Source organism: Misgurnus anguillicaudatus, chromosome 23, assembly GCF_027580225.2.
Source record: "Misgurnus anguillicaudatus chromosome 23, ASM2758022v2, whole genome shotgun sequence".
Taxonomy (NCBI): domain Eukaryota; kingdom Metazoa; phylum Chordata; class Actinopteri; order Cypriniformes; family Cobitidae; genus Misgurnus; species Misgurnus anguillicaudatus.
In genome coordinates, this window is record NC_073359.2 from 4,036,127 (window position 1) to 4,056,253 (window position 20,127).

General features: G+C 37.5%; 1 protein-coding gene across 3 annotated transcripts in view; it reads right to left on the bottom strand.

Annotated features, from left to right (window-relative positions):
- Positions 1–20,127, bottom strand: part of LOC141359296 (sialoadhesin-like) — a 155,631-nt gene that overhangs the window by 20,712 nt on the left and 114,792 nt on the right. Inside the window, exons 1-4 of one of the 3 annotated variants that reach the window (XM_073861525.1) lie at positions 4,124–4,244; positions 916–1,263; positions 633–842; positions 173–496 (exon numbers count right to left, since the gene is read on the bottom strand). In XM_073861525.1, the coding sequence (XP_073717626.1) occupies positions 173–496; positions 633–842; positions 916–1,263; positions 4,124–4,169 (928 nt within the window). In that variant the 5' untranslated portion in view covers positions 4,170–4,244. Of the gene's footprint in view, positions 1–172; positions 497–632; positions 843–915; positions 1,264–4,123; positions 4,245–14,230; positions 14,535–20,127 lie in introns of those variants that run through there. The other 2 variants (XM_073861527.1, XM_073861526.1) reach the window with 2 other exon arrangements.

Consider the following 20,127-nt stretch of genomic DNA (forward strand, 5'->3'; position numbering starts at 1 on the left):
TTCACATAAAATTACTTTTCAAAGTTGGGCCTCATATTTTTGATTTAGCTCAATTGATAAAGCATTACCTAAACCTCTAATCACAGTCATGCTGATATCAGACTCCTACTCGAGCTATAATGCTTCAGTATAATGAGTGCTGCACTACAGAGAGTTTATTATGAGCAGTTACCTGTAACAGTAAGATAGACTCCAGAAGAACTAGAAACTTGATCTGATGTGTTAGTGATGATGTTGAAGTGATATTGTCCAATGTCACTCATGCTGGCATTTTTTATTCTCAGTGTGTTTCCCAGATACTCCACACGACCAGAAAACCGAGGATCCTCACGTAGATCTCTGAATTCCCCACGATAACCGTAATACCAGGATTTTTTCTCTACTGTATCTCCAGTGGGATGTGAGTATGAAGAGTGAATATCTACTGTTGATCCCACTAAAGCACAAACACTCATAGAGGTGTAAGTCACACCCCAACATCCACTGTTAGAAAGACCTGAAAGAGTCACAAAATACTGCTGTAACATTCACAATCAATTACAAACACACTCATACTGTATATGAATCAACAAGAAAACTGCAAAGTTTGTTCTTCCATTTTAATATAAATATTTTATAAATGTCAGACTCACACACAGGCGAAGAGAAATCTGAAAAAGGCTCAGAGCAGGAATAACTGTTAGTGTTTCGTCTGGATGACACAAATATGCTTTGACTATTTTTTAAAGGTTGTCCATTCTTGGACCAGCGGTAAATATTTTCAGATGTTAAAGGGCAGGAGGAATCACAGCTCAGTTTTACTCGCTGTCCTCTAGGTCCAGGATTCATCTTCACCTGTAAAACTAAATAATGAAAACCTTACATTAGATGAGAAATGAAAAGAGTTTAACTGGACTGATGAGAATGTAAATGTACCTGTGACTGTTAGATTGACTGTGACTGAGCTGAGATGTTTAACTCCATCCTTCGTAATGATCATGAGCTGATATTGTCCACTGTCTCTCTCTCTCGGATCATGTATTATGAGCTTTGAGTAATCTTTAGTGATCCTCTGATGCACTCGTCCTGAGTAATCTGAATCTAAAGTCAAATCTTCAGGTTCATCTTTGTTTCTCCAGTTTGTTCTCTGTTTCTGACTGAACCAGAACACAGTTGTGATGTTGATGTTTGAGTAATCGCACCTCACTGACACCACTCCTCCCTTCACAGCACAAATATTCTGTTTATTACAGGTTACATTAAAGTTATCCAATGTAAGGAACCCTGAAGAAGAAACGGCAACATTATTAATATTTGTAGTTTACTGTATGTAACTTCATTAAAATTACAGAGCGAGATGAGAGAATCAGACAGTCCTATAAGGATATGAACTCAGATTCATCAATTTTGTTCTCAAATACAAATCTCTCAGTTCAGTTTTAAATACACAAACTCACTTTAAACATTTTAGAGACTGATCCAAACAGTATCCAGTCTTTGGAGTACAGCAATGTAAATAAAATCAGACTAAACTAGTTTAAAATCTACGGAAGCCGAGAGAGGCCATGCACTATTATTATTTTTGCTTGCTTGTTTTCTCGTGATCATGACTTAATTTCTCGTTAACCTATAGTCGGATTGCGATTTTGGAACTTTCGTGTTCTTGTGAATAGTATGCCATACAAACCCGTTTGCCACTGAACCTGCATTAACGACGACAGTGGGGCCTCCAGCCTTAGTCAAACGGGTTGGCACGTATGGTTGGGTTGTGATTTTGGCGCTTTCTTTGTATTGCAAATAGTATGCCATACAGACCCGTTTGCCACTGAACCTGCATTAACGACGACAGTGGGGCTTTTGGCCTTAGTCAAACGGGTTGGCACGTATGGTTGGGTTGTGATTTTGGCGCTTTCTTTCTATTGCGAATAGTATGCCATACAGACCCGTTTGCCACTGAACCTGCATTAATGACGACAGTGGGGCTTCCGGCCTTAGTCAAACGGGTTGGCACGTATGGTCGGGTTGCGATTTTGGTGCTTTCGTGTGTCTTGTGAATAGTATGCCATACAGACCCGTTCGCCACTGAACCTCCATTAATGACGACAGTGGGGCTTCCGGCCTTAGTCAAACGGGTTGGCACGTATGGTCGGGTTGCGATTTTGGTGCTTTCGTGTGTCTTGTGAATAGTATGCCATACAGACCCGTTCGCCACTGAACCTCCATTAATGACGACAGTGGGGCTTCCGGCCTTAGTCAAACGGGTTGGCACGTATGGTCGGGTTGCGATTTTGGCGCTTTCTGGTGTCTTGTGAATAGTATGCCATACAGACCCGTTTGCCACTGAACCTGCATTAACGACGACAGTGGGGCCTCCAGCCTTAGTCAAACGGGTTGACACGTATGGTCAGGTTGCGATGTTGGCGTTTTTCGTGATCTTGTAAATAGTATGCAATATAGACCCGTTTGCCACTGAACCTGCATTAACGACGACAGTGGGGTTACGGCCTTAGTCAAACGGGTCGACAGGTTTCATTTTCTCTTAAAAATCGGAAGGTGACCCTTAGTTACCATATATACCGTCGCAGTGGGCCCCCAATTTGCAAAATCCTCAACTGTGGATAATATAATTATGCTGCAATAGTTAGTCTGTCTGAAACTAAGCTGATTCAACCACATCACTGTGTGACACTTGCATTACATGTGAACGGCCCCTACGCTAATATGATTTTGTTTTTCTCTCCCTGTCTCGTCCCTGGGTCCCATTGACCCTGAGGACAATGGGACAAACAGCCCCTGTTCCGGTAGATGTGAAAGTCGGCACACCTCTGATCTACTGGTCGTCCTTCAATGTGATGCCCAGCTGATGCCTGACCAACGACCACCGGCAGGACCCGCTTAATATCCGTTTAATATCCGCTTAATCTCTGCTTAATCTCTGCTTAAGCTCCTTATCCGTTAATATGTGTGTATATACATGTATATCTCCCAAGGGTTTTTCCCTCCTAGGACTTTTATTTTTATTTCCTCGGCTAAACAACCCGGGGTTTTTGTTTTTTTCTCCTAGGGGGTTTTTTACCCCGGGGAGGTAGCCTGCTTGGGCTTAACTTAGCTTCTTCTTCTCGACGTAACATTAGTAATATGCTCGCTCATAATGTCGCGTCATAGCCGCAGCAAATTTGACTGCTTATGCTATTGTGTATTATGTTATGCTATCTGTCGTTTTTGTGTGCTTTTACTGCTTTTATTAATGTAAAGCTGCTTTGAAACAAATGAGTATTTTGAAAAGCGCTATATAAATAAAATTGAATTGAATTGAATTGAATAACAAAAGTTGTTTTCTCGTGATCTCGACATAACAAAAGTTGTATTTTTGTGATGGGATTAAAGCTTACGTGTACTCGATGTTTTGTTTGTAAACAGCAAAAGCATATTCTGCTAAATTAGCATTGATGAACAAACGAGATTTGACTTGGATCAGAGATTCGCTCAAGCGGAAATAGATGTCAATATTTACAATTTTACAGTGGTGAATTTAGGGACCGTCTTTAAGTTACTCAATACACATTTCTACTTTTAACAGCATTTAAATGAAATGACTGAAAGTCAACAAACAGTCACAAAACCAACGTGTTTGTGTGGTTGTCAGCTATAATGCACACTTTTTAGATTGTTGATATTTATTTAAATAAACTGTTAAATACTATTGAAGATAGAAACGTGTACAGTTCTACTTTAGAGATGGTCCCTAAATTCACGAACATGAACCGTCCAACTTTATTTATTTATTAAGTCTACACATTAGCTACACGTGTGGTTACTCATATACATTAGCAGTCCACTTCAAAATACACTCAATATTATATTGACAGGAAATTACATTATGATATTTGGATTATCATGTCAGGATAACGAGAAAACAACTTTTGTTTTCTCGAGATAACGAGAAATTAAGTCGTGATCACGAGAAAACAACTTTTGTTATCTCGAGATCACGAGAAATTAAGTCGTGATCACGAGAAAACAAGCAAGCAAAAATAATAATAGTGCATGTCCTCTCTCGGCTTCCGTAAAAATCTGACATACTTTTAACAAATATATAATGAATTGAAGTATTTCAGTACAACAACAAAACTGTGTTTCATACCTTGAATGTGTAACAGCAGGATCAGTGATGAGAGTCTGAAGTTCATGATTTCTCTTTGTAGAAACTCACATATACTAGCTACAAAACATTAAAGAAGAACTTTTCTTATTGCTGATAAAAAACACAATGTTAGTTTGACTGTGACTTTCTCAATCGGATGCAAAAATACGTCGTGCACATAAGCAGAACATTTGCGCTCCAAGTTCACATATTATATTTATGAATCTCGTCACAGAAACACGCAACAACAACAGCATTAATGGAGTCACGCGCTGTACTAAATTCTGCAGCCTTTGTGTTTACTTTTAAAACATTAGGCTACTTAAAGCAATAAAATAGTGTTGTGACTTTTGAAAAGTGTGTTTTCATTACCTATATCGGAAAACTTCTTAAGAACTACTCCAACTCAGTTTTGACTTGTATACAGAGTAAAGCGTGAACTCCAACGAGAGATGCTGTCGCGAGCGTAGTGTTGCCAAGTCCTTTGCTTTTTTCGAGTTTAGATTTGGGATACTGTTTAAACTCTTTCCACTAGTTGTTTTTTTCTGCGGGTAGAAGATTAAATGATTTCGTTGATAAGTTGGTATTTGGTCTGTGAATAGTCATTGTGATGCTTTTGGGCTAGTTTTGAACGTCCAGTCGGATGGTTTTGAAATGTGAGTCTGGCAACCCTGGCTTTGCTTGCGCAGACTTTCGGTTCGTATTCTATATAATGTACATGTAAACAGTATTTAAATCAGATTGCAATGTTTTGGGTGCATGCAAACTGTATCGTCGTGAGTGAGTGATCTTTATTGACATAATATATATTGTACAAAGAATGAATAAATAAATAAATACATAAAATGACTTTGTACAATTATCAGTCGAAAGGATAGACACAATAAAGCCATTAGGCTTATTTCCATTGTGGTCCTCCAAAATGTGTGCCCTACAAGATGCGTGTAAATGTTAAAAAATGTAGGGATATGGGTTAAGCATATCCTAAGTTAAATATTATTATATATTTTGAATATGCGGATGATTAAAACAAAAAATAAAACCATAAAACGTGGACAAAACATCCCCAGAAACGTACCACATAAAACAAAAAATGGAAAATACAGTACATACAATAACACTACTACTGTCTACTACTCAGCCAGTGCTTTAGGGTTGACTTAAAATGATTAGTATTGTCTGTTAACTTTAAGGCTGCTGGTAACGCATTCCATATGACTGCTGCTGAATACATAAAAGATCACTTGCCCTTACAACTTTTAAATCTGCATAAAACAAAATCAGTGGTACTACCCCTTGTTGAATAGCTGTGTACAGCATTAACCTTAGAAAAATAGTTACAAAGATATGTAGGTATTTGATTTTTAACTATTCTATGTACCATACACATTTTTATATATGTTACTCTTTCTTCTAGTTTAAGCCACTTAAGGCTACTAAAATGAGCTGGGTTGAGGTGTGTGTGCGGGTGTAGTTTTAAAATAAGCCTCACTTATTTGTTTTGTGATGTCTGCAACTTCTGTTTGAAAATTTTAGGAATGGTTGTATACCATGAAGTGCAGGCATAATCAAAACACACAGTTATAACGATTTCAATCATATTAAATTTAGTCGGATTGACAAATTTTGTGCATGTAAACATAGCCATTGTGAAAAAAAATATCTAGAACTAGCTTGCAACCTCCCCAGAAAAGTTATCAGTAAATGGTCAGTGAGATAAACTTTTAGGAAAATTTTAATTGTCAACTTCAGCTTAATTGTAAAACTAAACATTATAAAAGCTGTTTTAATTTTACCTTAGTAACTCTTAACAAAAGTCTAGATGGTGGATGATCACGAGATGGTGCAGGCAGGGTCAGGGGAAAATCTGCCCCGACAAAACGTTGCACAACGTTTATTTAACAGAAACAGTGATGCGTTGAACACTCTGTTGTGATGACGCAAGAGTTGCAACTACGGTAGCTGAGAGGCCATTATTTCTGTTCTTTTTAAAATGTTTCTGAAGCCTGATGAAATCATTATAAATGTGTGTTTAATACTGTAAAATACCCTCGATGTTACAGTCACTGACCTTACCGTCCAGAATGAAAGGCAACATTCCAACTTGAACCCATTGAGCGAGATGTCTCTTTACTACCGCGTGGTTTTATACATCTTGCCGCTGATTGGGCCGACATTTCTGACACACACCAAACAAGAGAAAACGCATCTAAAACCTGTTGCACACTGTTTCCAGGAAACATGTGGTTCAACCCGGAAACCTTAGCAAAACGTTGCGCACCTGTGTGAGCTTGAACGTGCCCCTGGGTATCTTCCGTCCATTCCATATCCGTTTTAAAATCAAAAACGGAAAACGATCAACCAGTTGTATTTTCATTTATCGTTTCCATTTATAAAATGAAAAAAGAAAACTAGTAATTGGCTACATTTTTCTATTTTGTTTCTCAGTTCTTACTGAAAAAAGTCTTAGGCACGTTCACATTATAACTAGCTACATTTACTATAACTTTATGCTAATTCTCTCATGCATGCGGTACTCACGCAATCACTTACTTCAATGCCATATTACATATTTCCTGTAATAAAAAAAATTTGCAATTGTTTAAATGTCATTGAATGTGTAAATATGCTGTTCTTGTTGCATTTACACAGCGAGTAACAGCAGATGTCCTAAACGCTACACTTCGCGTAACTCTAAACAGTGAATCTAATTTGTGTATCTAATATCTTATCTTTTGGCGTAGTCAATGTAATAGAATAAAATAGTAAATTTCACAGCAACTGCATCATCACTGTGTACCTGGTAATTTTATGTAATGGAACTCAGCATCTCCATATAGTGTCATCTGTCATTCAAATGCGCATGCACTTGAAGTAATAGATTTGATTTGCGAGTACCAGGAAGAAAAACTAAATGATTTAACTTTCTAACTTTAACTTTAAAGATCTGAAAGTCCCAGAGCTAGAGATCATTTTTGACTGAGTAAGACTATGTTTCACACACAGGTCTACATAACTCATGAGAACTACAAGCTGCATAAAAAATATTTCATCTACTTTACTAACATAATAAGTATATTACACTGGAGAAAAATGCAAAGGAAAATAAAAAGTATACAACTTTATAGATTTGTTTTGGAAGAGTTTTGTTTTGACACAGAAGGGGTAACAGTAGATGGTGGATGCTGAGAGTTTTTAGCAGCTATAGTGTCATAAAAAAGAGGAGCTGGAAGGCAGGTGAAGTTCTGCACACCTTCAAACAGAAGGGGATAGAGTGACCTCTGCTGGTTCAGCTTCCACATAGCAAGAAGGGCTATAAATATGTTACAAAACTAAAATGTGAATTAAATAATAGAAACTTATAAATAAATACTCTACCTGCTATCCTAAGCTACATATAAAATGAGTGCACTTGTCTTAATCTGAAGTTACAGGTCACCAATGCTCTTACAAATGTTTAATTCTCCGTAACTGCCAGAGTTGTTATTTTATTAGTTTTAATTTTTTATTCAGTTAACTAAAGTGTTTTTTTCACACCCAGTGCTACTTTACTTTTTATTTTGTGTCAGTCGTGCCTCAAGATTATATGGAAAATGAAATCTCAATCATAAATTTAATTAAATTTTTCAATTTGGCCGATGCTTTATCACGTTAAAAATGAAATCATTTAATATAATGTTTTAATTTTTATTTTAGCATTTAATTTTCAAATTTGGGACATATTTTGCGATTTTAATTTTATTTTATCGTTTAATTCATAAAAGTCCAAAAATACCTTCCATACAATATGAATAGGCATTTGATTAAAAAAAATTATCTGCAAAATCTGAGCGCCCTCAAGCGGTCATTTTAAGAACATCGCCTGGCGCGTGCAGCCTTCGGTGGAGTTAAAGGCGGAGTGCACAATGTTTGAAAAACGCTTTGGAAAAGGAGACGGGCTGACTATCAAAACACACTTATAGCCAATCAGCAGTAAGGAGCGTGTCTACTAACTGACATCCTTGCCGGGTTGTGTATGTGTGGGGCGGGTCTTTTAAAAGAAGGTCCAGATTCTATTGGGGTAGGGGCGTGTTTGTTTAGGTGATTTCAAATATCAACATTGGCTTTCAAACATTGTGCACTCCGCCTTTAATGGTCCCGTACACACTGCATATTAATTCGGTTGTCACTTCACCTTTTAATGCTTAATCCTGTTCTGTACACACACAGTTCAGTACCGGACTCACAACCGCATTCTACAACCGAATTAACTCCTGCAAAATGCAGGTATTGACAACTCTGCACAGTGTGTACATAACCGAACTGAACAACTTATCAAGTGTTTAAACGTTCATCATAATAAGGACAGGTCTCTCTTCTGAAAAAATAAATGCTAAGAAGAGGAAAAAGTCTTCTGCCTGCGCGGTTCAGAAAATGACAGTGGCACAAGCGTTTGCTGACTAGTGTTGCCAGATCTTGCACTAAAAAAAACAGCGAACAAGAAAAATCCAATAATAAACTGAAATAAATCTAAATGCTTTACCTCAAAGATCAAACTATTTGGACCGGCACCCTCACACTTTATTAACACCAAAAACTTGATCGCTTCATGAGCCAAAAGCCATAAACGGTTAAGCGGCAAAATGGTATTTACGTACAAAAAAGACGTGGACCTCTCAACACTGCAAGACCGCACGCTCCGCGCTGTGAAGCAGCCTCACAAAAGCGTAAAAATACACAACGCCAAAACAGAGGTTTATTGCAAAACACAATGCTGTTATTATTTTGGTCAAAGCTGTGAGTGATTTTCCGTTTTTAAATGTGTTATGAATTAAATTGTGTTGTGTTTAGAAGTAAAAAATATGTCCTAAAATGAACTAACCTGGATTTTTTTCTTGCAATGGGTAAGATATTAAAGGGATAGTTCACAATAAAATTACAATTTTGTCATTATTTTCTTATCCGTATGTTGTTCTAAATCTGTATAAATAATTTTTTTCTGATTAACACAAAAGAAAATATTTTGATAAATTATGTTAAGCACACAACTGATTGATTGACTTCCATAGTAAGAAAAAAGGGGCAACCTTCTCATCTCTCTGATGAAGCCAATACAGAAGTGATTTAAACTGCAATTCATCAACCGGACGCAATTCCCATAGACCCCATGTTAAAATGCCCATCTTTAGAGCAGAAAATGTTTTTTAAAAATGTTTTAAAAAATAGTTTTTGCCCTGACAACTGTGAGGGGGTGAGTTTTTTGTAACTCATCTGTTTAAATGATATTAAACCTTAAAGTGCTGCATAATTAAGGGCGTGGTCACTTGAGTGACGGGTGAACAGTCATTGCCGTCACAAGAGTCGAGTTAGGTGGGCGTGGTTTCAGCAACCAGCCAGCTTAACTTCACCCACGTCCCGCCTCTTTACCCATTTTCGCTGCAAGTGACGGCAGGCACTGCATACTATTTGCTTCAAAAATGTTCCTATGGGTGATGTCACGGACGTCCACCTTTTTTACTATGTTTTACTTGTATATGTTATGATAGAGAATTGAAGACAATCACTAAACTACTTACATGAATTTCCTGCATTTATTCTGTTGAACACAAAATTAAGATATTTCACATAGTAGAAACAACAAATATGAAAGTCATTGAATACTGTCAGTGTCAACTGAGGAAATGACAGAGTTTCATCTTTGGGTGAATTGTCCCTTTAAAACAGTTACTGATCAATTATAATTTTATGTGTATTTTTATTTTAATAAATCTTTTTTAAACTAAGAAGTCCCCTTTTCCTTTTGAGGGAGAATTGGATGAAAAAGACACACACTTACACAAAATTAAGGTTCATTAATATAAAGGACTTTAAATATTATTTTTAAATACTGAAATATCATGTAAATTATTTATACAAAACCCAGCCTAAAAATAGCAATAACACACACAGATAAACATCTTTATAAGCTTAACATTTTTAATAAGTGCTTTAATTCTCCCATGATAATAAAATGATCAAATGTAAAATGTAAACTGAACAAATGCTTTCATAACTGCAAGTTTAAGAGACAGCCCTGTAAAAAATCCTAACATAACTAAAAAAAAAAAACATGTATTTGAGCATTATATTATTTACACTGAGCTTGTCATTAAAAGGGACATTTCACAACACTTTGTTAAGATGTCAAATAAATCTTTGGTGTCACCAGAGTACATATGTGAAGTTTTGACTGTTGCTAGGTGATGATGTCATAAAGAGAGTTGTGACATCACTCCAGTAGTTCTGATGGACAGACAGCTGATCTACTCACAGACCTGCAACATCTAACAATGACAAACACACAGAAAGAGATAATGTTATAAAATCTGACCATTAGTTTATTTAACATACAGATATACAGATTTTCTCACCTCTATTTGTTTGTCATCAGTTTTGTTTTTAGATGAGTTCAATTTATTCATTCTGATGAAAAACCTGTAGGGTCAAAATTCACACTCTTACAATCTGAATTCATATCAGAATATTCACTGTATGTTATACAGTTTTGAGTTTTACTTGATATTTTTACTTACCAGATCCATACAGCTCCTATAATGAGAAACTGAGGCAGAAACACCAACAGAGAGACAAACACTGAGCTGTCCACTACTGCTTCAGTGGCTTTGTCCATTTCTTCGTTGTTTCTGTCAGTTGTTTCATTGGTTTTATCTATTGAATCTGAACAAAGACAAAGCCCAGGAAATTCAGAACATAACTTTACTCTTTATCTTCATTACAAACAGTGCTTTAAGTGGCCCAAAAGAGGTGCCGGTACTCTATTTTTTTTGCTGACTCGACTCCTATATTGAAGGGGTTTTATATTTAGCAGTCAACAGACGACCTTGTAAAAAATAATTAATCCTTTTATAAATTTGTGGATTTGCTTGAGCTAGAAATAGCTATTGAACATAAATAAAATGTGCAAAAGGATTTTGAAAAAATACCATTAGAAAGAGCTATTGTAGAAAGAGTTTTTGAACATAAATAAAATGTGCAAAAGGTAGATATGTGAGTAAAATTTTCAGCATGGTTAAATGCTAAAACTAGTGGTTCAGATAGAAAAAGCTTGAAAAAAAAACATTAAAATGACACCAAGACCATGTCTATGGGGTCAAGAATAACAAAATACTGGCCACTTGAAACTCTAAAGTCATTTATTTTGTCCCATTTTTTTCCATTTTGCGGGTGGTAAAACTACTGTGCACGTCGTTCAAATTCATTGAAATTTCGTTTACTTTTAGTTTAGCAATTAAACTAAATGTATATTACAATTTCAAGAATGTTTTCTGCACATCGCCTGAGGAAATCCGAAGTTGCGTCGAGGGGAACCAAACTGACAGCCGCGACAGCGGAGATTATCACGTACCTACAAGGCTTGCGTCTGACCTGCAGCTATCATTCTGGCTTGGTGGGATGTCAGGCAGCGAGTCCTCTGATTCTGACCTTGTTCTTTTATTACTCAGAGTCTAAAACAAGGAGGGCATATTACGTGTTCATTGTATTTTCATTTTAACCGAGCAGCTATGGTTGAGCGTTTCACACACAAACACACACCTCTCCGGAGCACGTTGACACTGACTGAAGGACGCATGCGCTTTTAACTTGTAAACGCAAGGGTGTATGGGTAATGTAGTCTCTGCTCTCGGTGGAACGAATTAGGAAGCGTACATTAAGGGCGCTCTGAAAAGCTGCAGCGCTGCCAAATGATTAAATGAAACCTGATTTTTAAACAGATGAGCGTTCCGGTACGCTAAAAGCACGTTCTGGGCGCACGTAGAGGTGGTGGTACGCTCAAGAGCTATTTTTAGAAGTGGCGGTACTGAGTACCGGGGCGTTCCGGCCCACTTAAAGCACTGATTACAAAGACTCATGATGTTAAAATCAATACAGTAAATCTATCAGATAGATCACCTGAATGCAGGTATAGAGGCTGTGCCACATTATGAATATCATCACAACTGAAGAGCAATGACCTTTAACCCGTGACTTACAGACTGACACAGAGACAAATGAGTGAAATCTTTTAATAAATCAAATTTCTATAAAATGAAAATAATAATGACACAAATGTTTCTTTCATTATGAGATATACTGAAGTATTTAACATATAAACTATAACTGACACAATATTAATGATCAGCTGTGAGTGCTGCACAGTGAAAGTACCTCAGTGATGATGTCATAGCTGAGTATAAACCAATCAGCATCAAGGACTGAAACTATCTCTTATATAATTTCATCAGATGTATGATGAGATGTTGTGTTACCTCTTACAGTACAGGAATACTCTTGTAGCTCCTCACTGTTGATTGAGTCCAGGTACAGCTTGTTTAATAATGTCAATCCATCTGTTACCTGTTGTCCATTCTTATACCAGATGTAAGTATGTTTGCTATCCAAAGTGCATTCAGCTGAACAGCTTAATATCACTTTTTCTCCATCTATCACAGGGTCTGGACTGCTTCTCACCTGATATGTACCTGAGATTTCATTTAAGAGAGTTCACATCAACTACTTTTTAAAGTTAGGTCTGAAATGTTTGATTCAGCTCAATTCAGTATGATGTGAACAATGGCAAGATAATGCAGTCAAACACACACATACAAATAAAATATATAATGTGAACACAACTTCAAATAAAATCATCTGTCAAACACACGAGTGCAACATAAATATACAGTCAACATTTGAAGTGGATCAAAACCTTTTTGTCTAAAAACAACTTTGATTAACTTTTTTGATCAACGTCAAATGTTGATTAGCGTATTTGTTTTAAATCTGAAGACTTCTGTGATGAGTGTCCTCAACATCAACATAAAGTCTTGATCAACTTTGCAAGTTTGTCATAAATCGCACACTTAGACAGAACGTGTAACAACTCATAAAACCAGTTTATACTAGCTTCAGTTTTAATACTGGATTAGACTGTTAAGTGATGGTTTGCTGCTGGTCTGGCTGCTTGACCAACATATTTACACTATTTACCAGCATCCGGTCAACCATGCTTGCAAGCTGGTAAACTGCATAGTCCAACTAATGAACCATTCAGATACAACAGCATCATATATGCAGTACAAAACACATTATATTATTTTCACAATGGACAACTTTAAAAAAAGTGTAAAATTCACAACATAAACATCATACAGTGTTCAGACGAGATGACATTTCAGATGATTAACTCAAATGATTGATAGCATTGATATTTTAATATTTAAAATGTAATCTACTCATCGTTTAGCAAAAGATTAAAAAATTGTAAGTACCCTAAATCTGTAGCATAAATATATTCATCAAATCTGATCAGTGAAAGCAGCTTTACAGAGAGTTTATTATGAGCAGTTACCTGTAACAGTAAGAGTGACTCCAGGAGAACCAGAAACTTCATCTGATGTGTTAGTGATGATCCTGAACTGATATCTTCCAGTGTCTCTCACGTTGACGTCTTTGATTCTCAGTGTGTTTCCCACAAACTCCACACGACCAGCAAACTGATGATCCTCATGCAGATCTCTGAATTTCCCATAATGATAGTAATGCCAGTATGTTTTCTCTACTGTATATCCAGTGGGATGTGAGTATGAAGAGTTAATATCTACTGTTGATCCCACTAAAGCACAAACTCTTCTAGAGGTGTAAGTCACACCCCAACAGCTACTGTTAGAAACACCTGAAAGAGTCACAAAATACTGCTGTAACATTCACAATCAATTACAAACACACTCATACTGTATATGAATCAACAAGAAAACTGCAAAGTTTGTTCTTCCATTTTAATTTAAATATTTTATAAATGTCACACTCACACACAGATGAAGAGCGCTCTGAACCAGGCACAGTGCAGTAATAACTGTCAGTGTTTTCATTGGATGATACAGATATGCTTTGGTCAAATGATAAATGTTCTCCATTCTTGTACCAGTGGTAACCATATGCAGATGTTAAAGGGCAGGAGGAATCACAGCTCAGTTTTACTCGCTGTCCTGTAGATTCAGGATTCATCTTCACCTGTACAACTAAATAATTAAAATCTTACATTAGATAAGAAATGAAAAGAGTTTAACTGGACTGATGAGAATGTAAATGTACCTGAAACTGTTAGATTGACTGTGACTGAGCTGAGATGTTTAACTCCATCCTTCATAATGAACATGAGCTGATATTCTCCACTGTCTCTCTCTCTCGGATCTCTTATTGCGAGTTGTGAGTGATCTTTAGTGATCCTCTGATACACTCGTCCTGAGTAATCTGAATCTAAAGTCAAATCTTCAGGTTCATCTTTGTTTCTCCAGTTTGTTCTCTGTTTCTGACTGAACCAGAACACAGTTGTGATGTTGATGTTTGAGTAAGAGCACCTCACTATCACACGTGTCCCCATCACAGCACAAATATTCAGTTCATCACAGGTTACATTAAAGTCATCCAATGTTAAGGACCCTGAAAATAAATATGAAATATTATTGACATTCGTAACACAGTATAATGTAAATATGTAAAATCCTGCACTAGAGAACAATGATGTAAATTTATTTACTTTTAAATTTGACCCACTTGACCTCAAGTTAGCTGATGTATTTAATAATGTTAACAAATAAAACTTTATTGTAAAATGTTACCAACTATCTAAACTCATAGGTGCCAATGTTTGATCTCAAGATGCACACCAGTATTTTTGTGTAAGGTATGTTTGTAAAAGTTACTTAAATGTCTTAATATAACTAAAGCCTAGTCCTGGATTAATCTAAACCCTGTCTGGGAAACTGACCCAACAGCGTTAAGTCATTACATTACTCTCCAAATGAGTTGCTGATATAAATCACAACCAGGAATCCCTGATAGAAGAGAAAAAATAGGAATGTATTACTCTGTTCTAGAGAGAGAGAGAAAGAGAGAGAGAGAGAGAGAGAGAGAGAGAGAGACCCAGATGCAGGCTTTGCATGTACAGATACAGTACAAGGTTTATTGGGTACAAAAGAAATCCCAATTGGTGACTAAAACACCTAAAGGCACCAACAAAGACAGATGATAAACAGAATAAGACTACACAAAACTATGACAGGAACTACTTGAATGCTTAACAGTAAACTTGACGATAACTTACTAGACTACCAGAGTACAAATGAGTAAGAACACCAACCCCTTCAATACGATACAAATCAACCTCAATCGTATTGATTTAGGTTTTTGAAGGCTTTTATTTGTTATATTTTTTGGCTAGTTTTGTCTTTATTCTATGGTAGAGAAATTTTGAGTGTTTTATCTTACAGATTAGTATTAATGTTTTATATGGTATGCTTTTAATGTGTTTCATGTTTAAGGTCTACATGAATTAAGGTTTAAGTTGTCTCTCTGTTGCTTGCATATGAATGTGTTGTTCCATAGCTGGGCCTGGAGGAGATAAGGGTGTCCATGGTAAGGATAGCAAATAGTTGTATGATGTGTTAGAGAACAAAGACACTGAGTTTTACCACCCATGGAAGGATTTATGTACCAGCTTGAAATGTTATAGAGATAAAGCCACAGCATCACCAAGTTGTCATGAGTTATGAGAAGGAGCTAAGGGGCCTGAAGGTTTTGAGTGCTGGACATTGGGACAGTACAGAGTGAAAGAAAGGCAGGGCTATTGGACCACTATTGGAACACTATATAATATACTGAAAAACTCAGAACGGGGTCATTGTCATTATCATTTTACCAGGTGTACACCCTATGACCAGTATTGTGTTTCAAGCTGTCTGACACAATTCTTTAATAAAATACTTTGAAGAGAATTTTGCATCTCAACCGTCTCTGATTCTCCTGAAAAAATCCACGACATTATTGGCGCTGCGGAGCAGGGTTACAAGAGAGAACATTGGACAACCGAGTGGGATCGTTCAGAGGCCGTTCACGGTCGGGGGGAGATGTTCTCCATCCTGAGTCGATTGTCTCTTTTTTGTGGGTGTTAAACTGCTAAGGCTGGCCAGCCGCTTGCTTCTTAAATTAAGGTAAGCAAAGCGTTATAGCATTTTTTCACCTGCATTGATGAGATTTTTGACTCTGTTTGGAGAACACAGACAGCCCGGCATTTTCATTTGAATTCCTGAATTCTCTCTGTAACACATAAACTAACTAGTATTGCGATTAATGAGAAGGGACTTGTGGATGATATTACAAGATAAATTATCTCTAATAGGGAAACCTGGTCTTCCGAGTAGGTGTACTCTTATCTGAGGAAACAGTTGATGGAAACAGTGAAACAGTTGATGGAAATTAATATTAACATAGCCAAGAGGGCGTTGACTGTTAATAGCCAAGAGGGCATTTAATTATACTAAATTTTGCTGATTTTATGGACTCAAACTAAAACATTAATTTTGAAACTAAATTTTGTAAAGCCAGTGGGCTGATTTAAATAGATTATCTGAGATGAGTACAGATATATCTTTTTAAAGGAAAGAAAACCAGTGGGTTTGACTGTTAGTTGTTTTTTGATGTAACTGGTTAAGTTACGAAACAAAAGTGAGATAAGAGAGAGATTTTTGTTGAGGGAGAACCAGTGGGTTGCTTAAATGAGTATTTGAGAGTAATTTATTGATGAACTTTGATACTATAAATTGCTCTGTGAAACAAATATGAAGAGTTTGCATAGTTTGGGTACCAAGGTGCTTAGAATGTGCAGACGTGGGTGAGCGAGAGAGTCTGGAGTGCGGGAAAAACCAGTGGGTTGCTTGAGTGAGTGTTTATGTGTGCCTCTATCGATGAACTGTGATACTATAGAGAGCTCACTGATATGGACACAGTGTTCAAGGGTGCTTTAACGATGAACTATGATATTATAAGGTATTCTTTGAGTTGAACACAGTGTTTAAGGGTAATTTATCGATGAACTATGATACTATAAGTTACTCTATCAAATAAACTCGGGAGAGACAAGGGAAAAGCTTCTGTCCAACTTAAAGTTAAGAAAGTGTTTTTTAATTGTTGCATGGTAAGGACTTACCATAAGTGAATAGTTTTTAAAAAACGTCCCAAAAAAGCATTTCTGCATCTTAATCAACTAATATGAAAATTTTGATTTTGAAAGTTAGGGGTAAGAGTTATCCTGTGTGAAAAATATTGTCCGTGATGGAATGTCAGTTGTGACTGAAAACATTGAATTTTGGTGGAACCTGAAATCTTTGTCTAATATTGAAAAGTAATTATTGAGTGTATTTGATTTAACAAAAGAAAAGTTAACAGAAGGAAGTTTAACCATTAAAACAGTAGTGTCTGAGATCAATACAGTTACGTCTGCATATAAAATAGCACAATTAATCAGAGGAATCTTTTTTGTTAGTTTTAGTTGGCCTGAGATAAGAAGTTTTTCCAGTTGTAAGATTTATGTGTCAAAGACAATTGTGGGATATAGAGAACTGAGCATTGTAAGTGCTAAGTTTAAATTTGAATCAAATCTTAAAAGTGGTTGTGTGACAGATAAAGTGATTGGTGAAGAGGAGATCATTTACATACTTGTGGGACCCTTTGTGATTTATTCCAGTTGCCTGACTGGAACATTTTATAGTGCAGAGAAGTGCATTGATTTATTGTTAAATAAATAAAGCAAACAACCATTCAGTGTAACATGGAAGCAGCAACCAAAGAATTAGAGCGTGCTATCACTGTGGCCCCGGTAGAATGGTGTAACTTACAAGACAAAGGCTTTGATGGTAAAGCATTGGCTAAGTGGTGTAATGATCTAAAATGGTATACCAGAAGTAACAAATATAAGAAAGGAGAGCAGCCTCCCTTTCACTGGCCAGAACAGGGAACATGGAATAAAGAAAAAACAAAGAGTATGAAAATTTGGATGACTAATTACATAGCTAATCAGGAGTTGAAAGCAAAGAAGGATGGAAAGAAAGAAAAGAGGAAAGCTTTGTTAGATGGAATGGAATTGTGGGAAAAAGCTAGAGGTTGCTGGAGTAAGGAAGCTGAAAGAGTGATGGCTGATAGAGAAGAGGTCAGAGCTCAAGAGCTGGCAAAGCAAAACGAAAGAATAGAAAAGACAAGATTGCTAGAACAGCCATTAGACACTGCAAACCAATTACCTGTGATAACTACAAAAGTTAAGCCACCGCCCTATGCACCGCCCACTGCCCAGGCCTCCCTCAATCCATGCCCTCCCTCTACCATGCACACAATCACCCCTCCCTTCACCACTCTCTCTGAAAGTAACCCTCCCTTCACTGCTCTCACTCCAGCCCCAACCACCCCTGTTGCTTCACCAAATGCTAGCACACTGTATCCAGTTATAAAAGGAACTATGCAGCTTAAAGGGGAATTAGAAATTGAGGGAAATGTGGAACTGTATGATGAGATGCATAGAGGCAAGGAAGGATCATTCAGTGATCAAAGTGAGGCAGCAGGAGGAGCTAGTCAGTATACCAGGAATCAGTTAGAACATCTGGATCGACTAATTGAACAGAGAGCAAAGGAAATAACAGAATTAACTAAAGAAGTGAAGTCTTTGGGTTTAGCAGGGCTATCGCAGGACAGAGAGCTGGGTAAAAGATTACAAGAGGAAGAAAGGATGATTTTGGAGCAAGAAAGGCAGGATAGAGAGAGAGAAAAAGAAAGGGTGCTTAAACAACAAAAGGTTAGGGCAGTGCATGCTATGGAACAAAGAAAGCGAGAAACTGACGACTGGCTAAATATGAAAATGACACAAGAGTACCCAGCCTCTAAAGGTGGTATAGATATGACAAAAATGTCAGGACCTGATGGATTAAGAACTTACAGAGCTAAGATGTTAGTAGAGGAGAGAAACAGAGATTTGGAGTATAGGGACACATTAGCTTTAGACTTTGACCAAATAGAGGACAGATCCCCATTATTGAAAAGTACCCCTAGAGGTGGAATGAATGAGCCAGGTGTGAGCGTATTTCCATTGCGTATTGAAGGGAAAACAGCTGTGTATGTCCCATGGGCTCACAGGGATTTAGAGACTATAATACATTTGTTGCCAAGTTTAAGATATGGTGCTGGTCCCTGGATTGATGCGTTGGAGAGAGAAACACAAGGTACAAGATTGGCGGTGGGTGACATAAAAGCCTTACTGGCAAAAATCACTAGTTTGAGGGAAATGGAGGATGTGTTGTGGTTAGCAGGTATGGGACAGAGTGTGGTTTTGTATGATTTTGACGGTCAGGCTCTTGACTATTACAGAGGCAGACTTTGGGGGTGCCTTGAGAACTGAGTTTCCTGTCAAGTTTGACAGCACCAAACTGACCCCCGCTGCACTGGGTCTGGAGGACTGTGCACTGTGGATCCCACTGACCCAAGAGACTTTGAAACCAGACTTTTCAGAAAGGAACTGCTGGACGCACTGCCGGTGTCTGTGCAAAACAAACTGAGTGACACCCCAGGGCTAGATGCAATGCCACACAGCCAGTGGGTGGAGACCCTGAAACACCATGCTTCCAAACACCAGAAACACGAAAGAGACTTAGAGCAACAAGCTAAAGAGACTGAACGAAAGCTGGCTCAAGTTAGTCTGGAGGAAAAGAAAAGACACAACGATATCAGTAAGGACCCCAGGGGAACCTATGTAGTGGGATGGGCAGGGTCATATGAGTCAGCGAGCCACTCTCAGGGCGAAATGGTTGCAACACACACTCCTAACTGAACAGGTAGCAGATCTGCAAAAACAAGCTGCCGATCAAACCCAAAATCTGAACCCATGGCAGCACCCCCAGGGCGCAGCCCCGTATCAGCAAGTAGTTGTGAATGTGATGGCACCTAGTGGAGAGAGTAGAGGAATTAGTTTTTGAAGATGGCAAAGGGGCAGAAGAAGGGAATATTTTCAGAACAGGACATCCGCTGATATGGGTCCATATTTCGGGCAAAACAATGTTTGCTGGGGATGTGGGGAGAATACTCATGCTACAGTAGGCGTGACTGTCCAACAAACCCATGGAAGCAATAGGGGTGTTCGGAGGGTCCCATTAACCAACAGGTAGCATTAT